The sequence below is a fragment of the Pelophylax lessonae genome (genome assembly GCF_965119305.1).
Source record: "Pelophylax lessonae genome assembly, chromosome: 4".
Classification (NCBI taxonomy): Eukaryota; Metazoa; Chordata; class Amphibia; order Anura; family Ranidae; genus Pelophylax; species Pelophylax lessonae.
Window position 1 is genome coordinate 14,284,729 of NC_138771.1, and position 21,637 is coordinate 14,306,365.

At 44.8% G+C, this 21,637-nt stretch overlaps 1 protein-coding gene across 1 annotated transcript in view; it reads right to left on the minus strand.

Annotated features, from left to right (window-relative positions):
• Positions 1 to 17,191, minus strand: part of LOC309552209 (NADPH oxidase 5-like) — a 79,089-nt gene extending 61,898 nt beyond the window's left edge. The window contains exons 1-3 of the mRNA XM_082253045.1: positions 17,099 to 17,191; positions 7,622 to 7,751; positions 450 to 600 (exon numbers count right to left, since the gene is read on the minus strand). Of these exons, the coding sequence (XP_082109171.1) occupies positions 450 to 600; positions 7,622 to 7,741 (271 nt within the window). The 5' untranslated portion in view covers positions 7,742 to 7,751; positions 17,099 to 17,191. The remainder of the gene's footprint in view (positions 1 to 449; positions 601 to 7,621; positions 7,752 to 17,098) is intronic.
• Positions 17,192 to 21,637: the final 4,446 nt, after the last annotated feature.

Sequence of the window (21,637 nt, forward strand, 5' to 3'; positions counted from 1 at the left end):
GTGGATGTAGGCTCCTGGGGAGACCAGATATAGTGACTGCAGGCTCCTGGGGAGACCAGATATAGTGACTGCAGAGTCCTGGGGAGAGCAGATATAGTGACTGCAGAGTCCTGGGGAGACCAGATATAGTGAATGCAGGCTCCTGGGGAGACCAGATATAGTGACTGCAGGCTCCTGGGGAGACCAGATATAGTGACTGCAGGCTCCTGGGGAGACCAGATATAGTGACTGCTGGCTCCTGGGGAGACCAGATATAGTAAATGCAGGCTCCTGGGGAGACCAGATATAGTAAATGCAGGCTCCTGGGGAGACCAGATATAGTAAATGTAGGCTCCTGGGGAGACCAGATATAGTGAATGCAGGCTCCTGGGTTTTGTAACACTTTAAATAAACCTTACATGGTAGGTTCACATTTTCACAATGCACTATGTGGGGTTTTGTGTTATTACCGTCCACATCGTACACTTGGAAAAGAAAGCCAAGTTTGTCTGCTTCACTTCCATGGATCAGGAGATTGAGAGCCTTCATCAATTCATCCAGCGTGATGGAGCCGCTACCATCTGAATCAAACAAAGCAAAGAAACGCTCTGCAAAAAAGGACTGAGAGAAGACAGAAGTATTAGAGATATATACAGATATATATATTTATACACACTATATTACCAAAAGTATTGGGACGCCCGCCTTTACACACACATGAACTTTAATGGCATCCCAGTCTAAGGCTGGCCATACACTATACAATTTTCTTGTTCAACTTTCCTTTAGATTTACCAAAACCATGTAATATAAGGTCAAGCCCTAATACTTTCAATTTGTATGCAATCAGGCAGGCCCTTGCACTACATAGTTTAAGGTAAATCTAAAGAAAATTGAATAAGAAAATTGTATAGTGTATGGCCAGCCTTAGTCCGTAAGGTTCAATATTGAGTTGGCCCACACTTTGCATCTATAACAGCATCAGCTCTTCTGGGAAGGCTGTCCACAAGGTTTAGGAGTGTCTATGGGAATGTTTGACCATTCTTCCAGAAGCGCATTTGTGAGGTCAGGCACTGATGTTGGACGAGAAGGCCTGGCTCGCAGTCTCTGCTCTAATTCATCCCAATTCGGGTTGCGGTCAGGACTCTGTGCAGGCCAGTCAAGTTCCTCCACCCCAAAACTCACTCATCCATGTCTTTATGGACCTTGCTTTGTGCACTGGTCCAAATCATTTGGTGGAACTTGACTGGTCTGCACAGAGTCCTGACCTCAACTCGATAGAACATCTACCCACCTTTTTTACCTAATGATATTCTGAAGAAATCATTATTTGTTCCTCTGTGCCTCTGTGCTGAGTGGATCAAATGGGAGTGTTTTCATAATTATCTATCAGCTGTGGCAGCTGCAGGGCCCCAATGAGTAAATCTGCTGGGCCTGCATCCCTTTAGACGTGTTCCTATTGGGAGTCTCTCACCAAAATTGACATTTGTGTTGCAGGGGATGCCAGAAATCTGAATTGTATCTTAGTGCAGACTTCTGTGAAAATTAGTGAGCCAATCACACAAGCAGGAAATGATGTTTCTGGAGGTGTGGTCAGTATACATTCTGTGTACAGAACAGCTCCATATTGCATTTACAGAAAATTACAACAGCTGCAGATTGAAAAGGAAAGGTCATTTTTAATAACATTCAATTACAATATGATTTGTGTCGCAATTGTATGCGCTATATTGTTTTTTCTTTATTTGCTGATTTTTTTTCCCCACGAAAGTGGAGTTACCCTTTAAGTCCGATTCACAAACGAAAAAGGAACTAAAAAAAAGGTGCAATATTTAAAATCACCCTTTTGGTGGCGATAACCAGTGCGGTACCAGAAAGAGGGGTCTATTCAAACCCTCGGAAAGGGGAATTCCATCCACCAAGAGCCTAATTCAACCCATAGAAAGGGGTGCAATACTACCCTCAGAGAAGGGTCTAATTCCACCCACAAAGAACCCACAGAAAGTTGACATTATTCCACCAGCAGTGGAATAGTGTAAAAACGTGGCATCATATGTACACAAGTATTTTATTTTTTTAAATTAAATTAAAAAGACATGACCTGCAATGCAAATTAAATGCTAACATCAGCTGAAATTTAAAGCGGAGTTCCGGGCACAGATCTCATTTTTTGATGAACATACCCCCGGGACAGTCAGGGCTAGCACATTCCACAATGGCTAGCCTTACCTGCAAGAAGAAATACTTACTTTGAAAATTTCCTCCACAGCGTTTCCATCTCTCTTGTGGGCAGCTGAAGCCGGCGCGGTCCTCTTCTGTGTCTTCTTCCGCGTCTTCTTCTCCCAGAATGCGCCGCACCGGCCCCTCTCGTCACTTCCGGTGCGGCGCCGCATTCCTAAACAGCTTCTGGGCATGCCCAGAAGCTGTTTAGCAGGGGAATGCGGCGTCGCCCGGAAGTGACGAGCGGGGCCGGTGCCGTCGCATTGATTCCTGGGAGCGATGACGTTCAGCTCCCAGGAATCATCGCGAGGCAGGAAGTGACGGGGTGAGCCGCGGCTCCGAGGGAGGAAGTACCCTGAAGTGAGTATTTACGATCTTCGATTACAAGGTGAGTGTACAAAAAAAAAAATATAACTATCCAATTCCTTTTCAGGTTCTGTGTAGCTAGCGGAGGGGCACAAAAAAAAATACAGATTTTGTGCCCGGAACTCCGCTTTAACATCACGAACTTAAAAAAAAAAAAAAAATAAATTTATTTTTTAAGTAAACGTTTACAAAAGTGCAACAATGTAATATGTCAACCATGACAATTACTCCAGCTAGAAGTCACCTCTTGAAGTGGCCACTGTAGTACTTTTGGTTATATACACCATTACAACAAGTTAAACTTGGATAGGAACACGAAAAATAAATAAAAATGTTAAAAATATATATAAAAAAAACATAGTCCAGTTTTTTTTTTAGTTTCCACAATATAAACATAGGCAGCAGCACAGAATTGTGCCAAAAACATAGAAAAGTGCGCTTTCAACAACTCTAGTAGCCAGACATTTACAAAAAAAAAAAAAAAACACATTTCATGATGGATTTAGGGAAGGAGCTTGGATTACCAAACATCAGGAGAGATTTGAGAAGGCAATTCTGCCTTTAAATACAGATTACTGTAAAAAAAAGTTAGATTAAAAAAATCTTTTTGCAAAAGAAAAATACCAAACATGCTAAAAAGTAAAATATTATAAGGAAATGACCTTAAACAACCCTTAACAACTGACACGTGCGATAAATTACCGCATGAGAAATTGCGGTAGTTACCGATCAATCAAAAAATACCGCATTTGTTATTTAACGCTAAATTCTTAGTGAATTGAACTTTTAGAACTGATTTTACGAATTAGTTATTTTACCGCATTTTAATTGCCTCTTAGTGAATTGACCCCCTGTGACTGTTATCATTCACAGCACACGCTTTGAATGTAACTTTTTTTATTTTCGAAACTGGTAAATCAATGGGAAAAATCAATCAATCAAACATCTACCTTCTGAAATCCAGTGGGACTTTCACAATTTAGCGACTTAAAATCGCAGGGACTATATTTTGTTGCAAAACAAACTTTTTTCCTTTTTTTCGGTGGTTTTCGTTTTGTGTACACATCCACTTTATATATTTTTATTGGTGATCACTATTAATTTAATCATCATCACTGTTATTTAATTTTTTTTTATATTTGATCTTCTTTGGGTTTAGTGCTACACATTTTTTGTACTACTATCTGGGATTCTCTGCATTTATTTATTGAGATAAGATATATTATATTTTCTTAGCGCAGAAATCCACCCTACCTTCCAAATCAATGGGTTCAGTTCCACTTTAATGAACAAGAAAAAAAATTCTGCTTACTTTCCCTATTTCAGTAAAGTTGCGTGCCTTGCAGAAGTTGCAATAGGTACATCTTTTTATTTACTTTATAGTAGTTTATACAGACTCAGCAGTAAGAAACAGATAGATACGGCATCAGCTGCAGCATCCTGAACGGTCTCCCAACCAATCATTACCAAACGAGATTACAGTTTCATTTCTCCCATCAACGACAGTATACTGTAAGTGCATGAGATATACCAATACCCCCACACAGGACACCATACCACTCTGCCATCTTGTGGAATATTAGTGTATAGCTTTGCACATTTTATTTGCAAGCTTAAAGTAAAACTATAGGCAAAACTTTTTTTTTTTTCATTTTGGATAGAGGTATCCATGTATAGTGATTTTTTATTTAAGGTCCCATATATGGTATACATTTGGGGCTCATGGTGTTCAAGAGCTACCCAGGGTGGTGGAGTTGAGGTGGTGGAATATGAGGCCCACTAGCATATAATATTTATGACACTCTGGGGTTGATTTACTAAAACTGGAGAGTGCAAAATCTGGTGCAGCTCTGCATGGCAGCCAATCAGCTTCTAACTTCAGCTTGTTAAATTAGGCTTTGGCAAAGAAACCTGCAAGCTGATTGGTTTCTGTGCAGAGCTGCACCAGATTTTGCGCTCTAAAGTTTTAGTAAATCAGCCCCTATGGGTAGGGGTATATTTTGTATGCATATATGGTGATGCTGTTGTTGTAATTTTCCCTAACTGGGTATTTTGGCTCTGGATCCATTTATTGGCTGGGCATTCACCGCTATTGGCCAGCCTCCATTATTTCTCCCCTTTTTCTCCTTTCCCCTTGGACCATAGAGCGGTGGATTGCAAGCCCTCCCTGTCTGTGGTGATTATGAGTGCCTTTGTGGTCTCTTCTTGTCCCCTGCTGCTGTGGCTTCGTTGGCCCCTATGTGGTGGCTTGTGGTGCAGATGCACCTGTGCGCCTGTTAAGCGTGTTTGCTCATGCACGCTGGTGCAGCATTAGGTTAGTGTGGGGTGGCGCTGGTGCGTTTGCACGCAGGCCCGCTGATAGGGAGGGACCACCAGTCCGCCTGTAGGGGGCCCGGGCACACGGGGGAGGGGGGTCCAACAGCAGTGGGAATCTGTGCGGTCGGGCAGAGGGGCAATTACAGAAGGAAGCCCTGTGCGGCTCTCTGCAATAGCTGAAAGCCAGTTTCTCCCCTTCCTACCAGCTTTCAGCTGCTGCAGGGGAAGACACAGACACACAGGGCATCGTTCCTGTAATTGCTTCTCTGACTCCGATCCCCCTCCATGTTCTGCCTGCTCCTGATCCCCCCCGCCCCCTTTTTACTGTGCCGTTCTCCCCCTCCCTCCCTCCTGCAGTGCTGAAGGCTTCCCTGTCCTGTAAAAAAGTAACAAATTGTAAAAAAAAAAAAATACGGTGGGGTAGGGGAAGTCAGTGGAGAGATTGGCAAAGAGGGGCAGCAGTCCCAGGTCAGTTAGCAGGGGAGGACTGGGCCACGGGGGGCAGGGGGGCAAATGCCCCCAGGCCACACTGATGCCCCATAAACAGGCTGCACCACTTCTGCCACAGACATGCCTAAAGGATTCCTGGTGAAGAGAAGTAAAAAGTCCCCACCGCTGACCTACTGTGGAGTGCGGGACAAAGACAAGGACAGAGCCCAGCCCTCCTCATCCCCCCCCCCCCCCCCGCTAAGACGGTGTAAGCTGTGTCTGTGCAGAGGCCAGTTCCATGCCCCACTGGAGAATCTCCTCCTCTGGCCAGCCCTGACCGAGCTATCCCAGCTCCCCCCAACTGCCCCCTGCTGGCCAGGTCAGGAAACTGGATTTGGCCGGTGAGAAGAGAGTACCTGGAGTGGAGCTTTAGCCTGGAATGGGGGTCAGGAGGAGGCCAGGGAGAGAGTGGGAGGGGGGCCGAGTCGCTACACCATGGGCCTCTGGTTTGTACTTGCCCCCTGGGCTGAAAGTCGCCAGTCAGCCCCTGTCGGTTAGTAAGGTGTATTAGTCTAGCAGCAGCATTCATGATAGACTGAAGGGGGGGAATAAGCTGTGTAAAGGTCGGCCATTGAGAAGAGAGTTGCAGGAGTCAAGGCGGGAAATAACCAAGGAGTGAATAAGTTGTTTTGTGGTGTCAATAGGAAGGGGCGAATTCTGGAGACGTAGCGGAGGTTAAGGCGGCAAGATTTAGCCAGTGATTGGATGTGGGGGCTGAAGGAGAGGTCAGAATCTAGGATTACACCCAGCACCCTGGCATGTGTGGAGGGGCCAATGGTTGTGCCGTTGATCTAAAGTCACCATGCCCGCAGCCTCTGCATCATGCCCGCAGCCTCTGCATCTCCTGCACCATGCCCGCAGCCCCTGCATCTCCTGCACCATGCCCGCACCCCTGCACCATGCCCGCAGCCTCTGCATCTCCTGCACCATGCCCGCAGCCCCTGCATCTCCTGCACCATGCCCGCACCCCTGCACCATGCCCGCAGCCTCTGCATCTCCTGCACCATGCCCGCACCCCCTGCACCATGCCCGCAGCCTCTGCATCTCCTGCACCATGCCCACAGCTTCTGCATCTCCTGCACCATGCCCGCAGCCCCTGCATCTCCTATACCATGCCCGCAGCCCCTGCATCTCCTATAACATGCCCACAGCCCCTGCATCTCCTATACCATGCCCGCAGCCCCTGCCTCTCTCTCTCTTATTTGTTACAAATATTTTTTGTGTATGTTTAGGTGACCAGGGGGCCCAGTCCAGTGAGGCCATGTATTTGTGTTACATCGGTGTAAAGGGGTTAAAGTAAAAAAAAAAAAACCTACTTACAAGTAGTCAGTGGAGTCCAGCATTGTCTGGCTTGTAGGGAAAGCTCTTCCTACACCGTTCCTCTCCTGCAGTGTAGCTTCTGACTTTTAATAAAAACACACTCACCTGTCCCAGGATCAAGCGATGCGGCCTCCCAAAGCCTCACTCCTCTCCCTCTCATCTCTGTGGCGCCAACATCAGTGGTGTATTTAGGTTTTGTGCTGCCCTAGGCCTGACTAAACTTGTGCAGCCCCTAATTTAAATATGACCCACCTCTTCCTGTAAAGGCCACACCCCTTCCTGTTTTTTGACCCGCCCTGTCATCTGTAAACCACAGACCACAACCAGTCTATCAGTGTCCATCAGTCCAGCCTCATCAGTGCCGCCTTATCAGTGCCCATAAGTGCAGCCGCATTACTGCCCATCAGTGCGGCCTCACCAGTACAGCCTGATTAGTGGCCACCAGTGCAGCCTATCAGTGCCCATTAATGCAGCCTATCAGTGCCCATCAGTGCAACTTATCAGTGCCACCTTATCAGTGGGCATCAGTGAAGCCTACTAGTGCCCATCAGTACCAGCAGGTAGCAGTGTGACTGCTTTATAAGGGTGCCAGACTGATTTGTCCCATAGGACTGGCACTATACTAAAAGTGTAGTGCAAGCCGGTGGGGACCCTTTTCGTGTGGGAGACAGGAGGAGGCTTTTTTTTTTCCATGTGGGGTGCAGCTTTTTTGCTGCCCCCTGCAAAGTGCTGCCCTAGGCCTGGGTCTTGTGGGCCCTCGGCTGTGACAGCTTGCGGCTTCAAAACTAGGTACCTGCCCCCCCCCAAAAAAATTACATGCCAAAGGTCGCATATTTGTGGGAGAGGAGTGCTTAAAGCAGAACTTCCCCTGTTAGGTGGAGATTGTTTTTAAAGAGTTTAGTGTCACTTTAACTCCAAAATTCTTCCTTACCTCCTTGACATTAAGGGCGGTCTTAAATTCTTGTAAATCGATTTCCTTGTCTTCTCCAGCAATGTTCTCAAACTGTTTGGTCACCCACTCCAGCCATTTGGTATCTTCGTCCGTACTCATGGTTCTCACACTGAACGAAACAAGCAAATTCCATGTTACATTTACTTTCATTACCCACTTTGTGTCTGGGGCAATTTTTCAATTTTTTTGCAAACATGATAAAAATCTTTTTTTCTTTTTTGCTAGAAAATTATCAAACCTGTACCGGCTGGCCTATGGGAAGATGACACCTGCACAAGCCTCTCATCGAGTCGGGTGGATGTCCTATGACATCTTCTCGGATCATGTCCTGCTAGGGTTGCCACCTCATCTGCTTAAACCAGGACACATATTATTACACAGGTTCTGAGGCTGATATAATGCACATAAGGCACTAAGATAGTTTAATTAATGTTAGAGCTCAAGGTCTCTAACATCCACCAGCTCCGTGATGTCATCATGGAGGAGTGGAAGAGGACTCCAGTGGCAACTTGTGAAGCTCTGGTGAACTCCATGCCCTAGAGGGTTAAGGCAGTGCTGGAAAATAATGGTGGCCCCACAAAATATTGACACTTTGGGCCCAACTTGGACATTTTCACTTAGGGGTGTACTCACTTTTGTTGCCAGTGGTTTAGACATTAAGGGCTGTGTGTTAAGTAATTCTGAGAGGACAGCAAATTTACACTGTTATACAAGCTGTACACTCACTACTTTACATTGTAGCAAAGTGTCATTTCTTCAGTGTTGTCACATGAAAAGATACTGTGTAATAAAATATTTTTAATAATGTGAGGGGTGAGATGACTTTTAAAAAACACCAAAACAGGTGGAACTCTGCTTTAAAGACAGGGAGCTGTGCATGCCAAGCTGACCAATTTTTCTCATAGATGCCAATGAGTGCTGAAAGCTGAAAAATGGTCTAGGCAGGAAGGGGTGAAAGTGCCCTGTATTTAAGTGGTTAAGGGGAATTCTATGACAGAATTAAAAAAAAATTGGCGTGCCCCCCCCCCCAAAAAAAATCCATACCAGGCCCCTTGGATCTGGTACAAATTTTAAGGGGAACTCCACGCCAAAGATTATTAAAAACGGCGTGGGCCCCCCCCCAAAATCCATACCAAACCCTTATCCGAGCATGCAGCCTGGCAGGCCAGGAAAACTGAACCATACCAGGCCGCTTGCCCTCAACATGGAGAGGGTGCTTTGGGGTGCCCCCCAAAGCACCTTGTCCTCATGTTGATGGGTACAAGGGGCTCTTCCCGACAACCATTGGCTGTGGTTGTAGGGGTTTGCTGGTGGGGGGCTTATCGAAGTATGGATCCTGGCGCCCCCCGTATGTGAATGGGTATTGGCACATCGGATTAAAGGACTTGTCAAAAACTGAGTTCTGTGCTTTTGTCTTTTTTACGCTTTTTTGGTGAATGGGTACGGGTACGATACCCAATCACATGGGGGGGGGGGGGTCTGGCGGCCCCCTTAGTAAAGGGGGCTTCCAGATTCCGGTAAGCCCCCCACCTGGAGACCCCGACAACCACAGCTCAGAGACCAGTGATTTGGACCAGTGCACAAAGCAAGTTATTCTTGTCCAACATCAGTGCCTGATCTCACAAATGCGCTTCTGGAAGAATGGTCAAACATTCCCATAGACACACTCCTAAACCTTGTGGACAGCCTTCCCAGAAGAGTTGAAACTGTTATAGCGGCAAAGGGTGGGCCAACTCAATATTGAACCCTATGGACTAAGACTGGGAAGGATGCCATTAAAGTTCATGTGCGTGTAAACCCAGGGGGACCCACACTCAGCAGCTCCCTTGGGAGTAGTGCTATATATACTGTATGTATATACACCCAGGGCTTTTTTTTTTTTTCAGCCTGAATTTGGCAGAACCCCTAATCCCTGAACTCTGTATGTAGTTTGCTCCTTACCCTGTTAACTGTACACGGCACACCCCTGAACTCTGCATTCTGTACATAGGGCACCCCTGAACTCTGCAGTATGTACATAGCAAGCCCTTGAACTCTGGGGTGGGGTGTGGTTGAGTTGAGCACCTATTCTCTGAGAAAAAAAGCAGTGGATGCATTTATATAGTCTTAAAGATACAGCCGACCCTTTGAGGGCAGCCAGAATGCTGATGCAGCCTGCGATGAAATTGAGTTTGACACCCCTGCTGTAGCTCCTGCTGGATTTTGCTTCTAGTTGTGAATGGACATTTTATGGTTACACAAACTATCACATTGCTATAATCTTTTTATATGGACTATAAACTAAAGGGCTTATGAATGAATGGTTGTTGAACGAATCAGCTGAGTTTCCATTATTTCTTATGGGGAAATTTGCTTTGATATAAGAGTGCTTTGGTTTACAAGCATGTTTCTGGAACCAATTATGCTTGCAACTCAAGGTTTTACTGTATATGGTCTAGTACAGCCTTTTTTAACCAGGGTGCCCAGGCACCCTGGGGTGCGTAGGGTTCTTCAGGGGTGCCTTAGCAAAATGCCCACAAATTGCCCCACAATTGTAAACAAGTGGGTGGATAAAACCTGCCTTTTAGTTACACAAAGCCACGGGTTTTCATTGTACACCATTTCAACCTTCTAGCTGCCAACTGCCTAATGACCAATGACATCATCAGTTGATAAGGAGGATGTTAGTTGCCTGCATTTCACCCTTGTTTGACCTTTGACCTTCCCTTGCCCCTCTACATCAGCTTTAGGGTCTCATTAGCTAAGTGATGGAGAAATACTGAGGGAGAAGAGAAACATTGGAATACTAGTCAGTACCAGTTTGCAAAAGTGTATTTGCTTTGGAAGATCAAATCACCTTTAATGTTGGGTGTCCTACGTGTATTGATGTTGTTGCATTATGTAAAACTAACAGAACAAGTCTATCCAAGATTTTTGAGGGTGCCTCGAGATTGTCCATAATTTTTAATGGGTGCCCTGACTGAAAAAAGGTTGAGAAACAATGGTCTAGTGTATATCTCACATGGTGCTGCAGTCAGAGACAGATAAGAAGTTGAAGGAGAAACTTCGGGAGAGATTGGATCTGATTCCAATAGGTTGCACAGCTTCTCTGTCTCCATCCGGAACAGACGGCCACCATTGGGACAGTATGGGATTTTCTCCATGTTAGACCACACAGCACCTTTTTTGGCTCCAATTTTGTGAACGTTCCATGCAGCCTGTTTTGAACTCTGGGCATGATCTGAGTGGATCCGCCGGCTATCCTGTTCATCCTGAATAATAGTGGATGCGAGAGGGTTAAGGACCCCAGGTTTTTACGGTGCGGTAACAACCTGTTACTGATGTCAGTAATGTATTCACTGCACCCGAGCAGTGCATTGTGGGGCTTGTGACGTCAGGTCCCTATAAAACAGCTGTCAAAATCAAAGCAGTTCAGAGCGCGGGAAGCGCCCAGAGAAGCAGGAGCTTCTTCTTCTTTTTTCTATTTTTCGGGCGAACGGGAGACTGATCAGTCGGGGGACACAATTTTTTTATTTTTTAATAAAGGACTTTTCCAAAACTGGCTTTTGTCTTCATTTTTTTTTGTACACTTTTTTTGTGAATGGGTAGGGGTACGATGTACCCGATATCCATTCACATAGAGGGGGGGCAGGGATCTGGGGGCCCCTTTGTTAAAGGGGGATTCCAGATTCTGATAAGCCTCCCCCCGGAGACCCCCAGAACCACAGCCCACAGTTGTCGGGAAGAGACCCCTGTCCCCATCAACATGGGGGCAAGGTGCTTTGGGGTGGGGGGGCAGAGCCCCCCTGCCCCAAAGCACCCACCCCTCATGTTTAGGGCATGTGGCCTGGTATGGTTCAGGAGGGGGGGGGGTGCTCGCCAGGCTGTGTGCTCAGATAAGGGTCTGGTATGGATTTTAGGGGGAACCCCAAGCCGTTTTGTTTTTTGTTTTTTAATTTTGTTCCCCGTAAAATCCATACCAAACCCGAGGGGCCTGTTATGGACTGTGGGGGGGACCCCACGCTGTGTTTTTCAGTAATACTGACATAAACTGATATAAACCGAAGTGCCTATACATATATATATATATATATATATATATATATATATCTTTGTGGTATACACTGCACTATCTGATCTCAACAAACTGTAAAAAGCAAAAATCCCTCTCCCTGCCAGCAATGTATTTAGTAACTATAGAATTCCACTTATATATCACCTGCTGGCCAAGGAATTTGAACCCACAACCCTGCAATTATAGCAAGACTGGTGTTCTACCAGCTACGCCACCATCAAGTAGGCTTAGGTTGAACACACTTTCCCTGCCTAACTAACTCCTATCTCACCCTACACACAGTGGATAAGATAAAAGTTAGTGTGTTCAGTTTAAGCAGGCTTAATGGTGGCGTAGATGGTAGAATACCAGGCTTGCAATGACATGGCTGTGGGGTTCAAATCCCCCAGCCAGCAGGTGATTTATTTAAATCAGAGGTCAGAGTCCATGATAACGCAGGAAACTCGAAGCTCCCGCGAAGAAGCCCATTTATTCGTCATTCGACAAATAAGCAAACAGCCACTGTTCAACTCGAAGATCATCCCTATTAGCAGATGGACAAGCCTCATTATAGTTTGATATGTGGCTATTGTTCTCGTTATATTTATATTTCGTTATAGCACTGATTTGGACACTTATTATTATTTTACATTTTTTAGCGCTGCACTTTTTGTTTAGTGGTCTAGTATATATGTTACATTATTATTGCTTATCCCTCAGCGTCAATATAGATATATATAATGGAGGCCCCAGCTTGTTCTCTCTGATCCTGTACAGGATATGAGTAGGGCTGTCTGTAATCATTGGCTTCACTAATGTATGTAGGGATCAGGAGAAGGAAGTGGGATTAGGTATCTGCTATGAAGGCAGTGAGACAATATTTAATTAAGATGACAAATTCAGGACACCTTTATCAATACAGAATCCATTATCCGCTCTGTAATTCTTTCAATGGATGAACATTCTTATTAATCTTTAATGTTTTCTCAGGCCGGGAGGTTCCTGCTGGGAAGAAGTCATCAGCACCTGTTTTGTTCTATGGGAAGCGTCTGCTGTCAGTGACAGTCCACAGAGGGGGGGGCGATGATGAGACAATGAAGGGGGTCATGTGTGCGCCTACAGGGACAGCTGTTATCCTCAGTGATGTCACCGTCTCATTCTCATTGTTACTGTCCAGCACCTTTTTATCTTAAAGAGACCCTGTCCCTAGAAAAAAGTGTTTCTCAACCTTCTGAAAGTATGCAAAATGTTGAGGCAGCCCAGTCTAAGATGGGGACCCCTTCTTATTAGAATACCCCATCATACTTGAAGCCCCTTCTTTCTCCTCAACCCCCCTCCCTTTTAAATCAGAGAAATCCATCACTCCACCCCCCCCCCCCAATTTTTTTTTTTTTTTTTTCATTAGAGTCTTTGATCCCTTCTTCTTTTTACATCAGTCCAACCTGTCCATATCAGAGACATACATCACATTAGAAGCCCCCCTTTTATATCAGTTCTCCTCTTTCTTATCAGAGTCCTCAGTTCCAGCCCCCCCCCTTTTACATCAGATTCCTCACCCCCCCCCTCCTTTCACATCAAAGTCCTCAGCCCCCCTTTTACATCAGAGTTCCCAGCCCCCCTATTTAACATTAGTCCTCAGTTCCCCCCTTTCAAATCAGAGTCCTCAGTCCCCCTCCTTTAGTCCTCAGTTCCCCAGTTTCACATCTTCACATCAGATTCCTCAGCCCCCCCCCCTTCCACATCAGAGTCTTCAGCACCCCTTATGACATTAGTCCTCAGTTTCCCTCTTTCATATCAGGGTCCTCAGTCCCCCATTTTACATCAGAGTCCTCGGCCCCCCTCATTTCACATCAGAGTCCTCACTCCCCCCATTTCACATCAGAGTCCTCAGACCACCTTTTAGATTATAGTCTTTAGTCCCCCTATTTTACATCAGAGTCTTCAGTCGTTCTCCCCTTTAACGTCAGAGTCTTCCGTTTCCCCTCACCCCCTTCACATCAGCGCACTTTGCTCCCATCTTCTTTAAGATCAGAGACCCCCCCCCCCACCTCTCCTTTCACATCAGAGTTCTCAGTCCAACCCTTTTTTTTACACCAGAGCCCTCACTTTAACCCCCCACCCCCTCTCCATCCTTCATATCCTCAGTCCCCCATTTTTGCACATGAGAGTCCTACTTTCCAATCTTCAGATAGCATGGCTGTGGCACCATGGCAGTGGGCAGGGAGTGGAGAAGGTCTACATGGAGGTGGACTTCTGTCCCCTTCTGAATGCTCTATTTATATACAATACCTCTGGGATTCCTCTAGAAGCAGGAAATCTTTGTATAGACACTGCTACTACAGAGCTACTACAGTGATCTCCACTATCTTCCAGGTCCCCTGCTACATTGTGAACATGGGAGGATGCTTGCCCGGCATAGAGAGATCACTTTGCATTTTCTCAAAAAATGCAAAGTGCTCTATGATTGGATGAGGCGGAAAATGTGACATCACCATCCCACCTAAAAATGTACCATACTGAAGCCTGAAAGTTGACCAAAAATCTTTTATATTAGAAGAAAAAAAATGGGGTCCCCATGCTTTGAACTAAAATGAAATTAAAAGACGGTCAGAGACTGCGGACATGATACAAGAGATGGTCAGGGACTGCAGAAATGATACAAGAGATGGTCAGAGAACGCAGACATGATACAAGAGATGGTCAGAGAACGCAGAAATGATACAAGAGATGGCCAGAGAATGCGGACATGATACAAGAGTTGGTCAGAGACTGCAGAGATGATAAAAGAGATGGTCAGAGACTGCGGACATTATACAAGTGATGATCAGAGAATGCGGACATGATACAAGAGATGGTCAGAGAATGCAGACATGGTACAAGAGATAGTCAGAGACTGCAGACATGATACAAGAGATGGTAAGAGAATGCAGACATGATACAAGAGATGGTAAGAGAATGCAGACATGATACAAGAGATGGTCAGAGACTGCAGACATGGAACAAGAGCTGGTCAGAGAATGCAGACATGGAACAAGAGATGGTCAGAGAATGCAGACATGATACAAGAGGTGGTCAGAGACTGCAGACATGATACAAGAGACGGTCAGAGACTGCAGACATGATACAAGAGATAGTCAGAGACTGCAGAAATAATACAAGAGATGGTCAAAGATTGCAGACATGATACAGGAGCTGTTTAGAGACTGCGGACATGCTTCATGAGACAAACATTCACCGAAGACACGTTATATGAAACTGCTTGAAATCACTGCTATACCAGGGCTAGAAGGAAACAAATAGCCCAAGGGCCCCATGCGTCTCCCGGGCTGCAGGTTGAGCACCGGGGATTTAGAGGATCTGCTGCTGATGGCTTGTTGGCAGGTAACACAGCATACATTGTTGCCAACATTTGAAAAAAATTTCCAGGGACACTTTGCAGCGCAGTCAATTACTTACCACACCCACTTCCCTGAAGCTCCGCCCACTCCGCATAATTAATCTCGCCTACTTATCAGATTATAGGGTCTACTTCATAAAGAGAGAATTACAGGAAATTGAAAAGGGAATTGAAAACTTGAGGCCAAAGTAGCAGAGTTGGAATAATTCTCCCATTCAGCTGCACTACTTCTGCCTAAAGTTTAAAATTCTCATCACAATTCCCTGCAATTCTAAAGTGTGAAATGTGCTCAGGTGTGACCATACAAAACATGTAATATGGAAATATAAATAAAGTGCAAGGTGTAAATAAGTACGATTATACTATCTGGTATAATTAGGTTTTATTGTACTTATTTACACCTAATACTTTATTTATATTTACATATTCCATTTTTTGTATGGTCACACCTGAGCACATCTCACACTTTATTCACCTGACTTTGAATTCAGCCCTCGTAGGGTGATAATTTTCATTTACATAAAACAATGTGGCATCCTTTCCTTCCTAACACATTACCCAGTCCATACCAGTATAGATCCTAACACATTACCCAGTCCATACCAGTATAGATCCTAACACATTACCCAGTCCATACCATCCTCACACATTACCCAGTCCATACCAGTATAGATCCTAACACATTACCCAGTCCATACCAGAATAGATCCTAACACATTACCCAGTCCATACCAGTATAGATCCTAACACATTACCCAGTCCATATCATCCTACACATTACCCAGTCCATACCAGTATAGATCCTAACACATTACCCAGTTCACACCAGTATAGATCCTAACACATTACCCAGTCCATACCATCCTAACACATTACAGAGTCCATACCAGTATAGTCCATACCAGTATAGATCCTAACACATTACCCAGTCTATATTATCCTAACACATACCAAGTCCATACCAGTATAGATATCCAGCATGAGATTTTTCCCATTGAGGATTGAGGTCTGTTTTCATTTTTTTGAGCAATATATATATATATATGCACACACATACACGGATATGTACACACATTTATCTAGAGCTAGAAAACTATATATATGTATCAATTAACAGGTGTAAAAATTATATCTATAAAAAAAACATTATTAATAGTAGTAATTAATGGAGTGTGAGGCCTCCAGCTTGTCGAAAGGTGCTCTGCCTGCCCCTGCTGGCGGATTTTGGAAAGTGCACCATGCTGACACCCTGCCTCCGGTGACATGTTAAATTTGCGACAGACGAGAAGAGTGAGCGGGCACAGAGAGACAACCTGCTGCCAGAACTACAACACCTAGCTGGGGTGAGAGCGACACTGTGTGGCACAAAATAATAAAAAAAAAAAAAAATGTTTTTTTTTTTTTATTATTTACATTGTCCCTGATTAACAGGGACAATGTAAATTACCCGGGACAGGCTCCTATTTGCCGGGATAGTCCCGGGAAAAACGGGACAGTTGGCAGGTATGAGCATACCTTCAGAGGTCTAGTGGAGTCCATGTCACCATGGGTCAGGGCTGTTTTGGTGGCAAACAGGGTCACCTACTCTATTTTAGGTGGGTGGTCATAAAATTATGGCTGATCAGTGCATAAATCCTGTATATTAATATGTGAAGTATATTGCCTGTGCTATATAAATATATATAAATAAATACATATATAATACATATTTAAATAATTAATATAAATAATAGATATAAATATAATATGAATATATAATAAAAATACAAATAAATCTAAATACATTTAAATAATAAATATATATTCATATTTTATTTATATCTATTATTTATAATAAAAATACAAATAAATATCCTCAGCTCCTGATATTTTGTGTGCAGCAAATACAATGTACTAACCCAGAACACACTGCATATAATGTTCCGGTACTACCGCATGGCAGATATTGCAGGAATACTTCAATTGGTAAATGTGACAATCTACAGAATACAAAGTAATACCAATAATCAGAGTGTGAGATCATTACCTTCTCCAGGACACGTCAGGTCCCTCTGCTTCCTTGTAGATGCTGAGAAGTGTCCGGATTCATCTTTTATTAGAGACAACCATCCAATCAAAGCCATGGGAGGCCACAATGTATAGAACTACAATATACGCAATGCTCTTCAGGTGTCAAAAAAAAAAAAAAAAAGTCAGCTGCGAGAGAGAAACAAAAAGAGTGGAAAAAGGCAGAGATTTGATTTTGATCCCAGATGGGGGGGATTGGGGGGGGGGGGGATTCAAAGGTCGGAAACCGTTCCCAAATTCTGAAATAAGCAAATAAAATTGGAAAGCAATAAAATAAACAAAAATGATAAAAAAAAAAAAAAAAACAATCCAACAAATAACAATAAGAAGCCCAAACATGAAAGCATCACTTGAAGCTATGGAGGAGTACACTAAAGGCGCACTCACACCACTATGCACTAGTGCAGCACAATGCAAGGACCTGGCAGTTTCCTTTGGGTTCTCTGCGTTCAGTTCATTCATTTTTACCCTGCGCAGCATGTTGCAATGAACTGCACCACAGCGCAACAATCTGCTGGGCATAATAATGAATTAAGTGTCAATGTGTAACATTTTAACCACATCTGGACCGGAAGAATTTGCCCCCTTAATGACAAGGCCATATTTTGCGATTCGGCACTGCGTTATTTTAACGGACAATTGCGCGGTCGTGCGACGCTGTACCCAAATAAAATTTATGTCCTTTTTTCCCCACAAATAGAGCTTTCTTTTGGTGGTATTTGATCACCTGTGCAATTTTTTTTTTTTTTTGCGCTATAAACAAAAAAAAGAGCAACAATTCTTTAAAATATATATATATTTTTCATATTCTGCTATTCCCCCCCAAAAAAATTAAAAAATCAACATTTTTTAACATTTTAGGCCAGTTTGTTTTCTGCTACATATTTTTGGTAATAAAAATCGCAATAAGCGTATTTTGTTTGGTTTGCGCAAAAGTTATTGCGTCTACCAACTACGGGAAAGATTTATGTAATATTTTTGTTTTTTTTACTAGTAATGGCGGCGATCTGTGATTTTTTTCGGGACTGTGACATTGCGGCAGACAGATCGGACCCCTGACTGACATTTTTGACACTTTTGGGGGGACCAGTGACATTACTACAGTAATCAGTGCTAAAAATATGCACTGTTACTGTAATAATGACACCGGCAGGGAAGGGGTTAACCTAGGGGTGATCAAAGGGTTAAATGTGTACCTAGGGGCGTGTTTCTAACTGTATGGGGGCGTGGCTTGTGAAATGACCATAGAGACCTGTGATCCTATATAGAAGGATCACAGGGGCTCTATGATCATTCCAGGGAGAACGGTCAGATGTGTTTACAACAGCTGACCGTTCTTCTATCTCAGCGGGGAGCGATCGTGGGTGTCAGGCGGCAATCAGAGCGCACTCGCCCCCTAGCTGCAGGCATGCGACCAACGTAGCCCTACGTTGGTTTGCCTGGGAGAGCATAGGCGTGCACACAGGGTGTGCCAGGTTTGCCTGGGCACACCCTAATCACCCCATGTGGTGCATATTCCCCCTTTTTGGACCCCTGATATTTCACCAAATAAAAAACAATTTCTCCTTTTTTTATTTTTTCTACAAAAAAAAAAAAAAAAAATATTGGAAAAAAAATAAAATTATAAAAAATATTAAAATTAAAAACTACTGACACCAATATCTGCCCCTATGACACCATCTACTGCTCTGCTGACCCCGTCCACTACTTTACTGACACCGTCGGTATATATACGTATGCACACACATGCATACAGTCTGTGTTTGAGCTTTGGGGTGCACACCCTATTGCAATAGGCTGTGCACACCTATGTGGGAGAGCCACACTGCCGCAGTATATATGCGGAAAGCGGTCGGCAACCGGTTAATAAAGTTGCAAAAAAAATAAAATTATTTGATGCATTGTAATCAGCCTATGGCTGAAGTGGCTGAAGACCTGGGACCAGGCACCTGGAGGAAGCCGGGGAGAAGATGTTGGCAAGGGACCTCACAGATGTCAGAACTTTGGAGGGCAGTTTGTAAGCAGGCGCTTCCAAAGAGTTACTCAGGTCAACTGAGTTTGTGAATACAGATCAAATGTTACAATGTAGCTTCTTGAAACATTTGTGCTTGGTTGACTTGCTAGGATGGTCAGTCTAAGAAGGAAGCACTTATGCTGCTGGTCAGGTTTCCCATTTTTTCCAGTGGGTTGCCGCCCCCTACAGGTCATGCCAAATAAATAGGAGTTCATTTGTATCCCAGAAAGTCGGTTGGGCAAAGACTGTCAAGATGTAGCTGTTACTTTGTCAGTCTGAGCCCCCTTCTGGGAGCCCAGTTGGGGTTCCCCCTTGGGTTTGGAACCCGAGGACTTACATGGACTTATAGCTGCCAGTCATGAGTCATGGACTTGCTGTCTCTGTGGATTTACTGCCTAAATGGACTCTTTCCTTGTGAAGAATTGCTTTATGAATTTTGCTGCTAAACTCAGGTATGACTACCTAAGAGGGCACCTAGAGGACTTCGTACAGGAAAGTGTGTGAAAGATGTCTTTGAGAACCGTCTTTTTGCTGCCTTTAACTACTTCAGTAAGGCCCCTTTCACACGGGCGATCCGATCCGCCTGTCATTTTTTCAGGCGGAACGGATCCGATGCTCCATGCATCCCTATGGGGCAGCGGATGTCAGCGGAGGCATCTCCGCTGACACCCGCTGCTATCCAATTCCCATCCTGTCCGTGAAATCCGGACGGATGGAAACCTTATTTTCCATCCATCCGGCGGATGGGATCAGATGAGAACGGACAGGCGGTCCGTTCTCATCCGATCTCCCCATAGAGGACAGCGGGGATCTAACCGCTCCATCTCTGCACACACAGCGGAGACGGAGCTGTCACCCGCCTGCTCAGCGGGGATCGGTGGTTTGATCCCCCGCTGAGCAGAGAACGGACCTCGTCGGACAGCGCATCGTGTGAAAGGACCCTAAAAGATCTTTGTTGTTAATCTGAAATGTCTGATCTGAAGTCCCCCTAAAGGGGTTCATGCATGGCGTACCAAAGAAAAGGGCTTACATCAGGGGACTGAAGGTTAGATACAGTACAGTGACTTACAATCAGAATGCTATCCAGAGAAGGCTATATTGCCGGTGCTAGGGACTACCGTAAATGTGTCACTTGCTAAAGCAACCAACCAGCCAGGAGATGGGTGGCATGGCAAAGGTGACGATTACTCTGGTTGTAAAGGTGTCATACAACAAAAGTACATTTGGCTTAGAAGAGGGTTCTCCCTCAAAACGCGTCAGTCAGGCATATGCGGACGCCATCACGTCATCCAGTACCATAGGAGTGTCCTGGCAGTGCTGGAGGCCATTGGTTCCATTTTCCTTACATGTGTGCAATTATCATGCGTTTGTGAGTACAATGTATGCTGCTTTTTTTGGATTTTAATAAACCTTTTTAGTGGTAATGCACGAGGTTGGTGCGCCCTTCTCTTGTTGTTGTTTTTCAGTGTATTTGGATACCCTTGGTCCTGAGGGAGCAGCAAGACCTTAAGTGGTGACCACATAAAACCACTCACCTACTCGCATACCGCTTGAGCGCAGGAGAAATACAGTTTTGTAAAGGTGTCGTGCTTGGCCCCTTCCATAGGAGTCGGCTCCCTGCATTCTGGGTTCCAATCTGTGGCACAGAGTACTTAGGGACCCAGCATTGGAGTCAAGCGAAAGAGCGAGATATGTAGAGGGCCCTTGGAGGGAGAACATGGCGTTATGGAGAAGTGCATTTCCTGTGTAGCACTGCCCCCTAGAGGGCTGCTGGATATAGTACTTTCTGGATTCCTCTGGGTTACCCGTAGCAACAGTCAATGGAAACTTATCACTTTAAATGCTTGGCTCAGACAATGAACAGTCCAGGGGATGTTGTTTTGTGGTTTATTGTAGAACTGGTATAGGAAAAGGGATGAGTGGGATACTCCAACTGATAACTATTCACAATGTTGAGGACAACTGACTTTAGGATGCGGCAAGGCCGCTGCTTCACCTTGCCACTGAAGTGAAGATAATTTAAGTGTTCCTGCTTGAATTATCTCTTCAAGGTTCTAAACTTGGCACCCCCTTTCTCTCTTAACGTGTGTGCTAACACCCGTCCACTAACTCTATCCACTGGAGTGGTCCCCTTCCTGGGCACACCCTCGGCAAGCTTCTCTGTACTCACGGACACTGTTTTTCCAGAGTCACTCTGTCTTCAACTCCACCAGTCAGCTTTCCTGGACCACCGGATTAAGCCCCACACTCCTGGCTCACAAGCCGACCGCCTGTAAACCCAATCCACAGCAACGGAAGGAGACAGCCATCACCCTTCTTCCAGGACCTGGCTTCCCGCCCAAAGACCCCCTGCCTCATATGCTCTTGGCCTTTATACCCTATCCCATGATGCACCTCTCTCTGTGCCAACCCACTGGGACGTACAAAAGCCTGTGTATCATTGGCCAGGTTTCCCACAGCATCCAACGTGCCTCCCCATTGGAT